This window comes from Artibeus jamaicensis, unplaced genomic scaffold (assembly GCF_021234435.1).
Source record: "Artibeus jamaicensis isolate MK-2021 breed Jamaican fruit bat unplaced genomic scaffold, CSHL_Jam_final scaffold_1964, whole genome shotgun sequence".
Classification (NCBI taxonomy): Eukaryota; Metazoa; Chordata; class Mammalia; order Chiroptera; family Phyllostomidae; genus Artibeus; species Artibeus jamaicensis.
The window spans coordinates 26187673-26201066 of NW_026522030.1; the positions used below are offsets into that span (position 1 = coordinate 26187673).

Below are 13394 nucleotides of genomic sequence, written 5' to 3' on the forward strand. Positions count from 1 at the left end.
CTTTAGTTCTCGCGAGAGGCTCCCCCCCCCCCCCCCCGCTAGTGAATGCGCGGACTGGAGAGGAGGGTGCTCCAGGCGAAAGTGCTGCGGACGCCATTATCTTCTGTTTCTCGGCTGCACCAACCTCGACGTCTGGCTTACGTTCCGCTCGTTTACGGCCTGTAAGTAATTGGGGTTATTGGGACTTCGGTATTACGGACGCAGGAAAGGGATGGGCCTCCCTAAGGGCTGCGTTGACTTTTTCTAAGTCTGTTTTTTCTCCGGCCTTCAGCGGCCTCGCAGCCTAAAGGGAGGCGCCGGAGGGAGGCGGGGTGTCGCCCCCTCCGGCACATTGATTGAGGCGGCTTTAGACCAATTGCTGCGCCCTGGCGCCACGGCTGAAGCCTTAGCAGCCAATCGGGTACGACGGCGGGGTAGCAGAGCGCGGGAGGCGGGGGAGAGCGGCGGGGCCCTGGGCTCGTTCCCTATCTGTGACCGGTTGAGGTGGCGCGGCGGCATAGGGAAGGCGGCCTCGCGCGGTGAGGAGCGGGGCTAGGCAAACGGCGCGAGAGTGAGAGTCGGAGACGAATTTTGTCACTTGAGGGAGGCGTTTGAGGGCTGCTTGGTTGGCTGAGTCTCAGCGAGGGAACGTTGCCCGGTTCCCCTCCCCCCACCTCCGCCATTTCCCTGAGCGTAATCCGCAGTCCTCGTTGTGGTACTAGAGGCTTTGGGACATTGCGAGGCAAGTGCCTGTTGGGTGAACTATAGTTTTCAGTCTTGGAGACTAGGTTTTTGGGGGGAGAGGTGGCGGGAGGCCTGCGAGCCGGACCCCGGGGCGGTAGAGGACGCCGTCTTTTGTGTGGGTCCCGCCTCACTTTCGCTGACCCGGCTGGGGTTTGGAGCTAGAGAGGTCGAACGGTCGAGGCCGTCTCCGTTGCTTTGTCTCTCTCGCGGAGGGGGAGGGTGCGGGGGGGGTGAGATCTCGAGACCGCGTGGTGGGTGGGGGAGGGGGTCGGCTCCCGGCTCCGCCTAGTAGCACGTAGTCGCCATTACACGGGCCGCCATTTCCTGTCGGATCCAGGAGAGTAGCGGCGCTTCGGCTCTCGCCGGTGACTTTTTCAACTCGCGTTACTCGGCTCTGGCGGATTCTGGTATCGCGCGTCGGGGAGGGAAAGGCCTGTTGCCTCGGCTTGTCGCGCGCATACTTGCGAGTTTTGCGTTCTGGGGAATGGTGATAGGACTGCAGCGACATTTTTTTCCTTACAAACAGACCCTCTTGTCTTTAAATTTCTTTATCCAAGTATTCTGCTACACCTCAGTATTTGAGCTATGGGCTTGAAGGAGAGTGTTTCAGTTAGTCGTTGGAAAAGTGGTTTACGACAAACTTCAAGGAAGAATGGAAGGCATAAATGTCCGCCCACCCCCTTTTTTTTATTAGTCTCTCTGGCTATTTCCTCCGCTTTTTTTTTTTTTTTTTTAAACCAGGGGCCACATGCCTTCACTTTCTGCCAGTACTGAAAGGGACTCTTCGCAGTCCTATGACCATTCTGGTTGTAAAGGTGTAGTTAAGTTATGCCCTTTTTAATCTAGTGTAAAAGATCTTGTTAGTGTTCAAGGGTTCCATTAATTCTTGAATAGTCGACTACTACTGGCAGTTTAGGTTCGCTCTTAAATGAGGTTCTGAGATTTACTCCTTCAGCAGATTGACTTGACTGTTGTTGAACATGGCTTGAATTTGCCTTTATATTTGGAAACTTTAGCGGTTTTAGAAAACAACATTTAAAGTTTCAATAGCAAGAAACCCCCAATTTAAGTTTTAATATAAAAATAGTTTTATATTTTTGTATAAGCTAAACTTGGGGAGAATTGAGGTTCAGGGGTGGTTGTGCCTTTGGACTTGTATTTATTGTCTAAAATAACTAGCTTCTGTGGTGGGACTAGTTGGCTTCGGTTCTTTACCCAAAAAAATAATCGATAGGGTTGTTTTGGATTTTTAAGGCAATCATTTTGAAGTTTTTAAAACCCTAAAATGAAGAAACAAGTTTTAGAACTAGCTCTTTAGTTTGTTGTGTTTGTAAGTATCTAGTAATTAGCAACCCAAAGGCAAAACTGTTTTATGTTGGTTTTTTAGGCTACTACAGCTCTAGGGTGTCAGTTGGTCCCGCCCAGAACACTTCAGTTCTTCTCTGCAAGGATATATAATTGGTACGTTCCAGAAGCAGAGTTGTTTCTTTGCTTTTTTTAATCTTTAGCAATATGGTCGGCTTATTTTCCAGTAAGTCAGATGTACTAGCCTTTTTATTTATTTATTTTTAACAGATTGGTGTTCCATATAATCCAAGAAAATGGAAACTGAACAGCCAGAGGAAACCTTCCCCAACACTGAAACCAATGGTGAATTTGGTAAGAGGACATTTCTGTTAATTTTGTTGTTAATGACTGTGTGTGTGGTTGGAAATTGCTGTGAGTTAATTCTCGGCTTATATTTATAAAGTTAAAAGTAACCCTTGCCATAGGTAGGTAAGTAAACTAAGAACCAATACAAAAAGTTTTTTCTTGCATTTTGATGTTTCTGATCACTTGAAGTATTTTGTCACTATCATGTTTAAGAAATGTTATGAAAGAGGGAACATGGTTTGATCCATATTAAACGTCCAAGAATATGAATGCCTTTAGGGCTTTTTAAAAACTAACTTGGCAATTAGCAACAAATCTCTTCAAACAGAATATAGTTGCTTTCTCTAATTTAAACTGTTAATTACATTAAAATTTAAATACAATTAAAGATGGCTTTTCTTGAAGATGCTGGTGCTTTCTGTGAAATTTGAACTATTAATTTCTAGGTAAACGCCCTGCAGAAGACATGGAAGAGGAACAAGCTTTTAAAAGGTCTAGAAACACTGATGAGATGGTTGAATTGCGCATTCTGCTGCAGAGCAAGGTATTAATTTTATCCTTGAAAATTTGAAAATGGGTCTAACTCAAGTAGAAATTAAGATAACTTCTGGTTAGGCCCCCTGGGAAGCCTTCAAAGGCTTAAAGATTGAACAATTTTAAAGATGTGTATGACTTGGAGGCTTGGGAGGGGTTTGGTTTGGTTTGGTTTTTATGTTTTGGCTAACAATTAAAATGAAATCTCAATATATTGAGCCACTTACAGGTAAAACCAGGAGAAGGATGTAGGTGATTCTTACAGCATAAATGGATTTTGATTACAGTATAAATTTATTAGAAAATGGCCATTTACTAAGTAATACCAAGGCACAATGTGGAAGTAACTTTTTAAATTGTTTTATAGATGGGTACTGTACAACTAATAAGTGCTTAAGTTTTATATTCAGTGTATTCTTACATTCTGAATATTCCAAAGCTCTGTCTTTGGTTATTAGAACCGAAAAAGCACATTAGATACTTGGTATTTTTTAGTTTTTAACTTGATTCTGATATCCCCAAATAAATTTCCAGCTCTGTAACAGAAAAAGAGGATGGGGGGGTTGGTCTTGAGAGCGCAAGAAAGGAAGGGAGAAAATTAATTCATTTTTATCTTCTCTAGAATGCGGGGGCAGTGATTGGAAAAGGAGGCAAGAATATTAAGGCTCTGCGTACAGACGTAAGTATTAAAGAGTTTAAACTACATAAGCATCTTCAGTTTGTAGAAATTTAAGGACTTGCACCATAGAAATCGTTTAATAGTCTAGCTACCAGCCATTTGTAATCATTGATTGCACAGATAATTTCAAGGTTGCCGTTCCTGGTTTAACAGTTTGTGTTGGGTGGGGGTAATCTGTATTAAACCTCTTCACTTTCCTAATAACTTTCCACCAAATTATTCACTTCAAGCAAGGTAACATCTTAATTAGAAATAACAACGACAGTGTAAAAACCCTTAATTGCACCATTTCCCGTGTGTGAATCAATTAGTGTTACTGAAAACCATTGCAGGTGGCTGATTAAACTCAAATTTTTATTTCCTTTTTTTAATGGTCCATCTGTTAACAGCTTGCACATGGAACACAAAATAATGTTAAGCTTGCATGATGTAAATATGGGTGAAGAAAAGAATAAGCACTTAATCTTTAAGATTGGGAAGCCTTTTGTCAATGCCAGTGATTTGTTTGAGTCTTCGTATTTTATAGTGGGTTGACTCTTGTGATTAGACACATTAAATGTTGGTATCACCAGAAGTGCGCATATTTATAGGGCTTGGCTACACCTAAATTCCTTTTAAATTTTTTCTCATAGTGAACACGCTCTTAATGTTTTTCTTGCTAAAATTGAGGCAAATAATAACTTTGTGTTAAATACTTATTTGGTAGTATTTCATTTCTCTCTTGGTTGCAGATCTTTGTGTGTTCCTCTTGATTACTGTAAACTGAACTTGAAAATTCATTTAAAAATTTGCAAACTTGCCTATTAGGATCTAGGGATGTGTTTTAAATCTCCAGGAAACCAACTAGTCTTTTTAGGGTTTTTGGTTATGTGGGAATTTTTGTTTTGTCTTTTATAAACCTCTCTCCTCTCAATCCAGATGTTCCATATAGTTATCTGGGTTATTAATTTCCCCATTTCCTCAAGAGCTTCAGTAAACTGAGTCATGACAGGTTTTGTGTCTACCCTCATGAGCCAGCCTGCTACTGAAACATCGTTTGTTTTTTTTTTGTTTTTGTTTTTTTTTTAATAGCTAGTACCATCATTTAAGGTCCTTAAATGTTAAGCCACAGTCAGATATAGAGAAGTCCATTATTGTGTTAGTCTTCAGAGCAACTTAAACTTGTTTCATTGAGAGTATGAGTATAGTTTGTATTAAATTAAAATTTATTGCTTTTCCCCCTTTTCCCTCTCCTTGTTTTTTTGGCCATATATCTCCGTTGCCCATGTACTGGATCGACTTACCCCTGCGTTGCCCACCATGACGTTGGCCCATCCGCCCCTGAACGCCCATGTGAAAACCCTGGTTGGCTATGCCCAAAAATGTGCTCGTTGCCAAACGGGTACCATACTTGACAACTTCTGATTGAATGCCCATGCCCAATGCCAACATCCACGAACGCCAATGACCAATGCAGTACAATGCCAGTGTTTCAGTCCCAGACAGCAGTGGCCCCGAGCGGTATGTCCCAACAGTTTATGCCTCACTGCCTGATTAGAAAGAGAGAAATGTATTTTATTACCTGCCTTTTATATAATTAAATAGTATCCCCTTTAGACGGTGTATTGTTTTTCAAGTTTCTGTCTTATTTTCCCCATTAAGTCTTTTTGTCACTGAACTTTTACCGTGAGTTGCCCACCCAAACGGTCCACTAATTTTATTTCGATGGAAGGAGCACAGCTTCAAGTGTTGCATATTTGCTGCATTGTAAATCAAATTGTTACCAAAATAGTCTCTCGCTCTGTCTTTGTGGCCCACCTTGCTTCCCAACATTGCCTGTTCATAATTTTTTCTGATGAAATGCTAACTCTGGTTCACTTTCCTTCACTTCTCATTTGTATTGTCTTTGTTTTGTCTTGCATTTGTATTTGTTTTCTTGCAGAGCCCATTAGTGATCTAATTTCTAACTGGTATCCATAACCTTACTCCAAATACAATGTTCACCACTTGCATATTCCCCCACTTTGCCTAAGAGAAGGTGTGCCAGTTTTACCCATATAACGGCAAGGGTATCCTTGATTAACTTAGTGGTGGCGGGGAACATAAATATTCAACTCTGCTTCAGTTCTGGTCAATTTATTGCCCACTTAATCTGAGCCCTTCCAAGAGCCCATTCTCTCTGTCTCTCTGCAAGTCTCCTAATACTGTTACCATGTCTGTATTGGGCATAAAACAAAAAAATGCATGTGTTAAATCTATACATAGGCTACTTTAAATGGGGAGTATTAAAAATTGTATGTTACTTCTCTGTAAAAAGTTTGTATGACTAGTGATAAACACAAAACTCATTTTTCTTTTTCATCTTTTTTGTACTATCTGGTATTTGTGATGTTTGACAGCATATTGAGTATCAGTGCTGATATTGAAACAATTGGAGAAATTCTGAAGAAAATCATCCCTACCTTGGAAGAGGTAGGCTCTTTTTTTTTAATGTATTTGTCAATTGATGGGGAGGGTGCTTAAAGTATGTTTTATTGGGGCATAATGGGGGAGGTAAAGAGACAGTGGGTAAAGTAGTTTATAGCAGCAGCATTGTACAACCTGCTCCATAGAACGCAGGGTTACTGTGATCACGATTTATTTTAAAATGCAGTCTGGCTTCTGGGGTAAATAGGAGCTATTTGTGGTTGTGTACTTTCATGGGTTTAGCGTAGATTTTATGGGTTTCAGTTTCATAGAAGTTTTTTTGTTTTTTAATTGGTTATAGGAATATGTTGGGAAAGGATTGTATTTTAAAAGTTTGAGGGTATTTTTAATTGTGTAATTATTAAGAATGTAAGAAAAACATTGTGTGTTTTTAGTGTAGATTAGCAGTTTCTCATTATTTAATGATGTAGATGTGAAATGTGTTGTAGTAGCTTTACCAATATATGCGACAATAGCCTGATCACACTAGACATTTAACCTATTACTCTTATTTTTCTACTTTCAGGGCCTGCAGTTGCCATCACCCACTGCAACCAGCCAGCTCCCGCTCGAATCTGATGCTGTGGAATGCTTAAATGTATGTCATAGTGCCATTGAACCCCACTGAAGTATGGAGCCTGGCCCATAGGATCAATTTTATTTTTAACATGGTGTGCTTTTCCCGTCTCTATAGAAAAAGGCTTGAAAACATGATAAATGAATGGTCTTACAACTCACTGTTGACCCTGCTCCATGCTGCAGTGGGAATTAACTACATTTGCAAAGTGCTTTGCAGTCATTTATATTATGGTGTTATTTGAATGTTAATAATAATATTGTGGTAACAGCGACATGCTAAATGGCTGCAGTGTGGGTATGGTGTTGCAGGACCTGAAAATAAAATAGTTTTTTAAGGTGCAGAATGTCCTTTTTGGGCCTGGCTATTGAGGATAATAAGCACATAACTGGTAAAGTTATTGAAATAAAAATTCAGGTTGCTCACTGCAACAGTATGTTACGCTTATAGCAGATAAGTGTGCATTATTTGGGGGATCTTTAATTTGGAACTAAAATTTTATAACTCTCCCTCTGCAGTACCAACACTATAAAGGAAGCGACTTTGACTGCGAATTGAGACTGTTGATTCATCAGAGTCTGGCAGGAGGAATTATTGGGGTCAAAGGTGCTAAAATCAAAGAACTTAGAGAGGTAAAGGCACCGTTTTATTTTCTCCTGTTAACATTACTGGAAAATAGTTTTTTCACATAGACTTAGTTCAGTGGATTTCTCTCACCCTTTTGAGTTCGTTGTCAATTCTTATTTAATTTGCTATCAAAACACCACAAGGCCTGACTCACGTTATTTTGCCAAAAATTTTTATGCTAATGAAAAGTCCTGGAGTTATTAATAGGATTGGGGGTGGGTGGGCAGGTTTACGTAGCAATTGTGTTTCTGAACCTTCCCAGGTTTCCTAGCTTTGTTAGTGCACTTTTTTCTTTTGATTATTAATGCCTTTTTTTTTTTTTTTTACTCACAGAACACTCAGACAACTATCAAGCTTTTCCAGGAATGCTGTCCTCATTCCACAGACAGAGTTGTGCTTATTGGAGGAAAACCTGATAGGGTTGTAGAGTGCATAAAGATCATCCTTGATCTCATATCAGAGGTACCTTTGGAATATACGTTCCACTTAATGCAACACGTAGATGTCGAAAGTACTTTCAGCAATTTTCCCTAGCAGTTCTTTATTATCTGGCTTGAGTTATCACTCTAATTTAGAAATAAAATTGGGAGAGTATAAGAATGATCATTTGATTGCTGATGAGGTCTTTATAGCCTTTAGTCCTTCAAAGGAAGTTTCTATAGTATTGCATTGCACAGGTTCCCAAATTATAGCCTCATTGTGGGTTATAGGCTCACCAAAGATAGTTACCCTTAATCCCTCAGAATGGTAACTACTTTATAGACTCCACTGTGAAATGTAAAAGGTGTTTGTAAGATGCCTAAGATTAGGATAAAAATAGTAAGCTGCTAATTTTTCCCCTCACAAGCAGTAATGCTCAATTTTTGTTTGGACTCACATGTTGCTCCCCATCCTTTCCTTCCTATTCTATCTTTACTATTTTCTCATTCTGTCTAAAGTGCTTTTTAGGAGGGGACTTTAGGTATTTTGTGTAAAAAAAAAAAAAAAAGTGTTGAACCAAGGAAGGCTGTTGCCTTTGGTCTGTTAATACAGTTTGTTTTTGTTTCAGTCTCCCATCAAAGGCCGTGCACAGCCTTATGATCCCAACTTTTACGACGAAACCTATGATTATGGTGGCTTTACAATGATGTTCGATGACCGCCGTGGACGTCCTGTGGGATTTCCCATGCGGGGAAGAGGTGGTTTTGACAGAATGCCTCCTGGTCGGGGTGGGCGTCCGATGCCTCCATCTAGAAGAGATTACGATGATATGAGCCCTCGGCGAGGACCTCCTCCACCCCCTCCTGGTAGAGGTGGCCGGGGTGGTAGCAGAGCTCGGAATCTTCCTCTTCCTCCACCACCACCACCTAGAGGAGGGTAAGTTATTTTCATCTACATATTAATATATAGGAGGCTGCACTTCAGCAAGGTCGGTAGGGTAGATTTTTATTTGATGTGTGTGGTATTACAACCAGTACTATTTTTGCAGAGATCTAATGGCCTATGACAGAAGAGGAAGACCTGGAGACCGTTATGATGGCATGGTAAGAATACTCACTTATTATCAATGTATAGTTGGAGGGCATAAGGGATCATAAAATCAGGTATAGTTAACATTTTGTTCCCAGAAACTTAATTGACAAGCTTTTCTTTAAAATGGACTTCTTACATACATCATTTTGGTTTGCTAGACTAATTATCATTAAGACTTTATTATTAAGATACTGTTATTCCCCAAAATGTGTTGTTACAATTGTTGCCAGCTTATATATTTTAGTAACGTAGAATAAAAACCAGGCATATAAAAACAGTTCTATGACAAAAATAGTGCCAGGTTCATGTTAATAGTTCTGTCTCTTAACAGGTTGGTTTCAGTGCTGATGAGACTTGGGACTCTGCAATAGATACGTGGAGCCCTTCAGAATGGCAGATGGCTTATGAACCACAGGTTGAGTATCATGGTTGTTTGTATTCACATCAGTAATAATTAAGGTGTTTGTGTACTTATACAATAAGTGTCTTCTCTTCCCCTTATTAATATTTTTGTTTCTTTAAATGCTGTATACCTGAGTGGTTTCTTGCCCTAAGGATTGTATTCTGAGTGTGTACTTACTAGGGAAGATACGGGAGGACTTTGGTTCCCTAAACTAAGGGGTTTTAGGCATATTAAAATATCTGAAGAATAGTCTTAAAGTAATTTTTTTTTTTCCTTTCCATTTTTAGGGTGGCTCTGGATATGGTAAGTTTTCTTCTTTGTGAAATCAAACATCATTTCATGCATTCTAAATGAACTTAATACTCATTATTTAAATCAGATTATTCCTATGCAGGGGGTCGTGGCTCATATGGTGATCTTGGTGGACCTATTATTACTACACAAGTAACTATTCCCAAAGATGTAAGTATCTTTACTGTATTACATGGAACATTTAATGCATCATTTCAAGTTCCCTAACTTTTACAATAAAAGGCTTAGCAAAATTACTCCATTGTAGGATTAAAATTGTGTTTTTAAGGACTTAGTCTTATTCTCTGCTTTACAAATTGTCAAGTGATGTCCAGTACTATCAAAAAAGTTAGGTTTTTGAGCCCTTCATTTACTAAGGAAATGCTGACATGTAAATGTAATCCAAATCTTAACTGGTTAGCATTAAAATTCAGAATACGTAAATATACAAAGTCAGTACTCGTGTGAAGGTCATTAAAAAATACAGGTTATGTGGTTTGTGTTCAAGTATATCATAAACACTTGTTTTCTGAACATTTTTTTCAGTTGGCTGGGTCTATTATTGGCAAAGGTGGTCAGAGGATTAAACAAATTCGTCATGAGTCAGGAGCTTCGATCAAAATTGATGAGCCTTTAGAAGGGTCCGAAGATCGGATCATTACCATTACAGGAACACAGGACCAGATACAGAATGCACAGTATTTGCTGCAGAACAGGTCAGTTTAAGTTTACCTTTTATGTTAGCTTGCACATACTAAAACTTTAAAAAGCTTTTCTTCTCAATTGGTTTTTCTTTTTAGAAGCCATGGTGTCTCAACCTTTTGGGGACCTAACTTCTAAACATTCTAATAGCTTTGCTTTAATTTTCTTCTGCTTTCTTACTAAAAATGGAGACATTCAATACTAATCTTGCTGGAAGAAGCCTTAACCAAGCAAACTTCTCATTTCTGTGGTGAAAACTGCTGCCAAAACCACTTGTTATAAATTATACAGAGCCTGTAGAAAATATAGAAGATTCAGTGGATGTTGGTCTAGTTCTGTGTGGAAGACTAGTGATTTTGTTGTTTTTAGATAACTAAATCGACAACAAATCACAGTCTGCCATATGGCACAGGCCATGCCTCTACAGGACAAATGATTGGTGCTGTAAAATGCAGCATTTCACACCTAACTGGCATTTCTTGTCTTTTCTACCAACTATTAACTTTGATTTCATTTTCTTAATTCTTCTCTACTAATGTCTGGTTCACTATTAATCTTTTAATTTTTTTTAGTTTTACATTGCTCTAATTTGTAACTGCTAATGTTTTAATTCTTATTTCTAATTATACTGGACATGCTTATTTTAATTTAGCATTGAAAATTGTCTTAATGTTGATTAAGATGTTACAAACAAAAATTCTAATTCGTACTTTTTTTTCTTTTCTTTTATAGTGTGAAGCAGTATGCAGATGTTGAAGGATTCTAATGCAAGATATTTTTTCTTTTTTATAGTGTGAAGCAGTATTCTGGAAAGTTTTTCTAAGACTAGTGAAGAACTGAAGGAGTCCTGCATCTTTTTTTTTTAATCTGCTTCTGTTTAAAAAGCCAACATTCCTCTGCTTCATAGGTGTTCTGCATTTGAGGTGTAGTGAAATCTTTGCTGTTCACCAGATGTAATGTTTTAGTTCCTTACAAACAGGGTGGGGGGAGGGTGTGCAAAAACTAACATTGAAATTTTGAAACAGCAGCAGAGTGAGTGATTTTAATTTTTGTTCATTGTTGGTGGTTAAAAAGGAAAATTCCCCCTATGTAATTATTGTGAACACTTTGCTTTGTGGTCACTGTAACATTTGGGGGGGTGGGACAGGGAGGAAAAGTAACAGTAGTCCATATTTCCCTGGCATCTATTCAGAGCAGTGTGCAGAATGTAACGCTCTTTTGTAAGAAACGTTTTATGATTTTTAAAATAAATTTAGTGAACCTATTTTTTTGGTTGTCATTTTTTTTTTTTTTTAAGATGGTCATTTTTCAAATGGCTGGATTCCCCAACCTATTCTCAACCTGAACACTAAGTTTGATTTTCAGCTCCTCTGCTGGGCTTAAACTTGGGCAAAAGTATCTTGGCAAATTCAGTTCTAGTGATTTCTGGATGGTTTGAAACTCCATTTATTGCTTGGGAAGAAACTCCATCATACACATTCATGCTTATAATAAGCTGGGGATTTTGTTTATTTGTTTTTCGCAAATGCTTGCCCCTACTTTGCAACAGTTTCCTGTGTTAGTAATTGTGAAGAACCAAGGTGGGGAGCAGTGCTAAAAAATGGTATAACTATATACTAGAAGCCTGATGGCAGCAAGTTTTATTAATCGGAATAATTGGTCATGGAAATGACTGATGCTAAATAAATCCTGGTTATTTTTTATTAGATAATTTCTCACCTATAGACTTCAACTGTCAGCCTGCCTAGTGTTGCTATTAGTTAAACTTTGTAAAATATATATTCTTGTTTTTCCCATTGTATGCAAACTGAAAGAAAAAGATGTACCTTTTTTTGTTGTATGTTGGGTTATGTAGGAAATGTTTGTGAACAATTCAAAAAAAATTTGGAAAAAAAGTTCCTGTGGATGTTTTGTGTAGTATCTTGGCATTTGTATTAATAGTTAAGTTCTCTTCCAAATAAAACTCCCATAATGCTAGATTTGATGTGTGCCCAATTTGAACAAGGATTGACTGACACCTGTAAAATTTGTTAAAACGTTCCTCTTGTAAGGAAATACAGTAATCTTAAATTATATATTTTTCGTGTGAAGTGTTTTTCTAGCATTTATAAATGAAATCTGGCAGGGGTGGTAAATAGCATAAGAGCTGGGTCATGCAGTTTTATTAGTTCTCATGTTACCTATGAAAAATCTTTAGGTTCTTGTTTTTGTGTGTAGAATAACTAGTTTGTTGAGAGTATTAAAGTAAAAAATCCTAAAATACTGCCTGTTAACCTCCAATTGTCCAGGAGGCACGAGACCTCATTTACATAAGAAAGGAATCATGGGTATAGGTCTGTTTTCTTAAGTGTAGGAAGGAGACTTGTATATAATAGAAGAATGTGGTGGGCAGTTTTTCTTGAGTACACAGTGATACATGTACATATGTTTTTTTTAAGGTGATCAGTATTTCAGTTCACTCCCCTCTTAGAGGAGAGAAATTGTGTTCTCTCAATAGTGAAATACATGATGTTATGTCACATCACTTAAAAAATAGTGAATACTACCTGTGATTGGGTTTCCCCAAAGGTAAAGTTAGGCTGAGTTGCCACATTGGTGTTACTTAGCTTCTCCCTTGAGTATTTCAAGTATAGGTAAGCTGGTACTGCTTGGTTGTAGTACAGCCTGCTCAAGTTGAAATGAGCCCTCCCCAGAGAAAAATCAGCAGTGGTGATACTTAGTCAAGTTGTAAGCATTCCTGGAGAGAATGCTGGTTTTCAAAGTTTCTGTTGGTCATTGAAAAATAAGTAAATGAATGGGCTATTTAGTGAAGATTTTGATTTTGCATTTTACAAACCAGACTTCAAACACATGGACCTACTAAAGAATTGGGGAATGGTATTGATAAGTTGGGTGTACAGCTGGAAGGGAGAAGTCTTGCATTGCCCCTAGGTAAATGATATTTGAACATGAGTTGGAAATGAGAAAGTTGTGGCATCAGGTTTAGAGTTCACATTTAGTGCCATATTGAACCAATTTTGTACACATTGAGGTTTTAAATTTTTATATAAAAGATTTTATTTTTACAGGTGGGAAGGGAGAAAAACGGGGTGCTTTTCAGCATCCCTATGGGGACATCCACACATTCCAGACATGCGCCCTGACCGGGTTTGATTCCCAGAAACATTTTTGCTTGCAGAATGACAACCAACTGAGCCACACAGGTCAAGGCAGAGGTTTTAAAAATTTAAACATGAACATGTAAGTTT

At 38.6% G+C, this 13394-nt stretch overlaps 1 protein-coding gene across 8 annotated transcripts; it reads left to right on the plus strand.

Annotated features, from left to right (window-relative positions):
• The first annotated feature begins 36 nt into the window (after nucleotides 1–36).
• HNRNPK (heterogeneous nuclear ribonucleoprotein K) lies at nucleotides 37–12221 on the plus strand. Of its 8 annotated transcripts, none has more exons than XM_037158605.2 (17): nucleotides 37–161; nucleotides 2111–2184; nucleotides 2299–2382; nucleotides 2823–2920; nucleotides 3533–3589; nucleotides 5046–5089; nucleotides 5968–6040; nucleotides 6561–6632; nucleotides 7130–7243; nucleotides 7572–7700; nucleotides 8287–8594; nucleotides 8707–8761; nucleotides 9082–9165; nucleotides 9441–9456; nucleotides 9533–9615; nucleotides 9991–10160; nucleotides 10879–12221. In XM_037158605.2, exons 3-17 carry the CDS (start codon nucleotides 2325–2327, stop codon nucleotides 10910–10912), a joined length of 1395 nt encoding a protein of 464 aa, XP_037014500.1. In that variant the 5' UTR covers nucleotides 37–161; nucleotides 2111–2184; nucleotides 2299–2324; the 3' UTR covers nucleotides 10913–12221. The 8 variants fall into 8 exon arrangements, with proteins under 8 accessions (XP_037014500.1, XP_037014505.1, XP_037014506.1 ...); XM_037158610.2 differs by having other exon boundaries at nucleotides 10939–12221; XM_037158606.2 differs by lacking the exon at nucleotides 37–161 and adding an exon at nucleotides 426–518.
• The last annotated feature ends 1173 nt before the right edge of the window (nucleotides 12222–13394 follow it).

Coding starts and splice junctions, on each gene's coding strand:
- HNRNPK (XM_037158605.2), top strand. CDS start 2,325: ATGGAAACTGAACAGCCAGAGGAAACCTTCCCCAACACTGAAACCAAT. Junction 3,590..5,045: donor TTAAGGCTCTGCGTACAGAC/GTAAGTATTAAA, acceptor TGACCAATGCAG/TACAATGCCAGTGTTTCAGT. Junction 10,161..10,878: donor CAGTATTTGCTGCAGAACAG/GTCAGTTTAAGT, acceptor TTTCTTTTATAG/TGTGAAGCAGTATGCAGATG.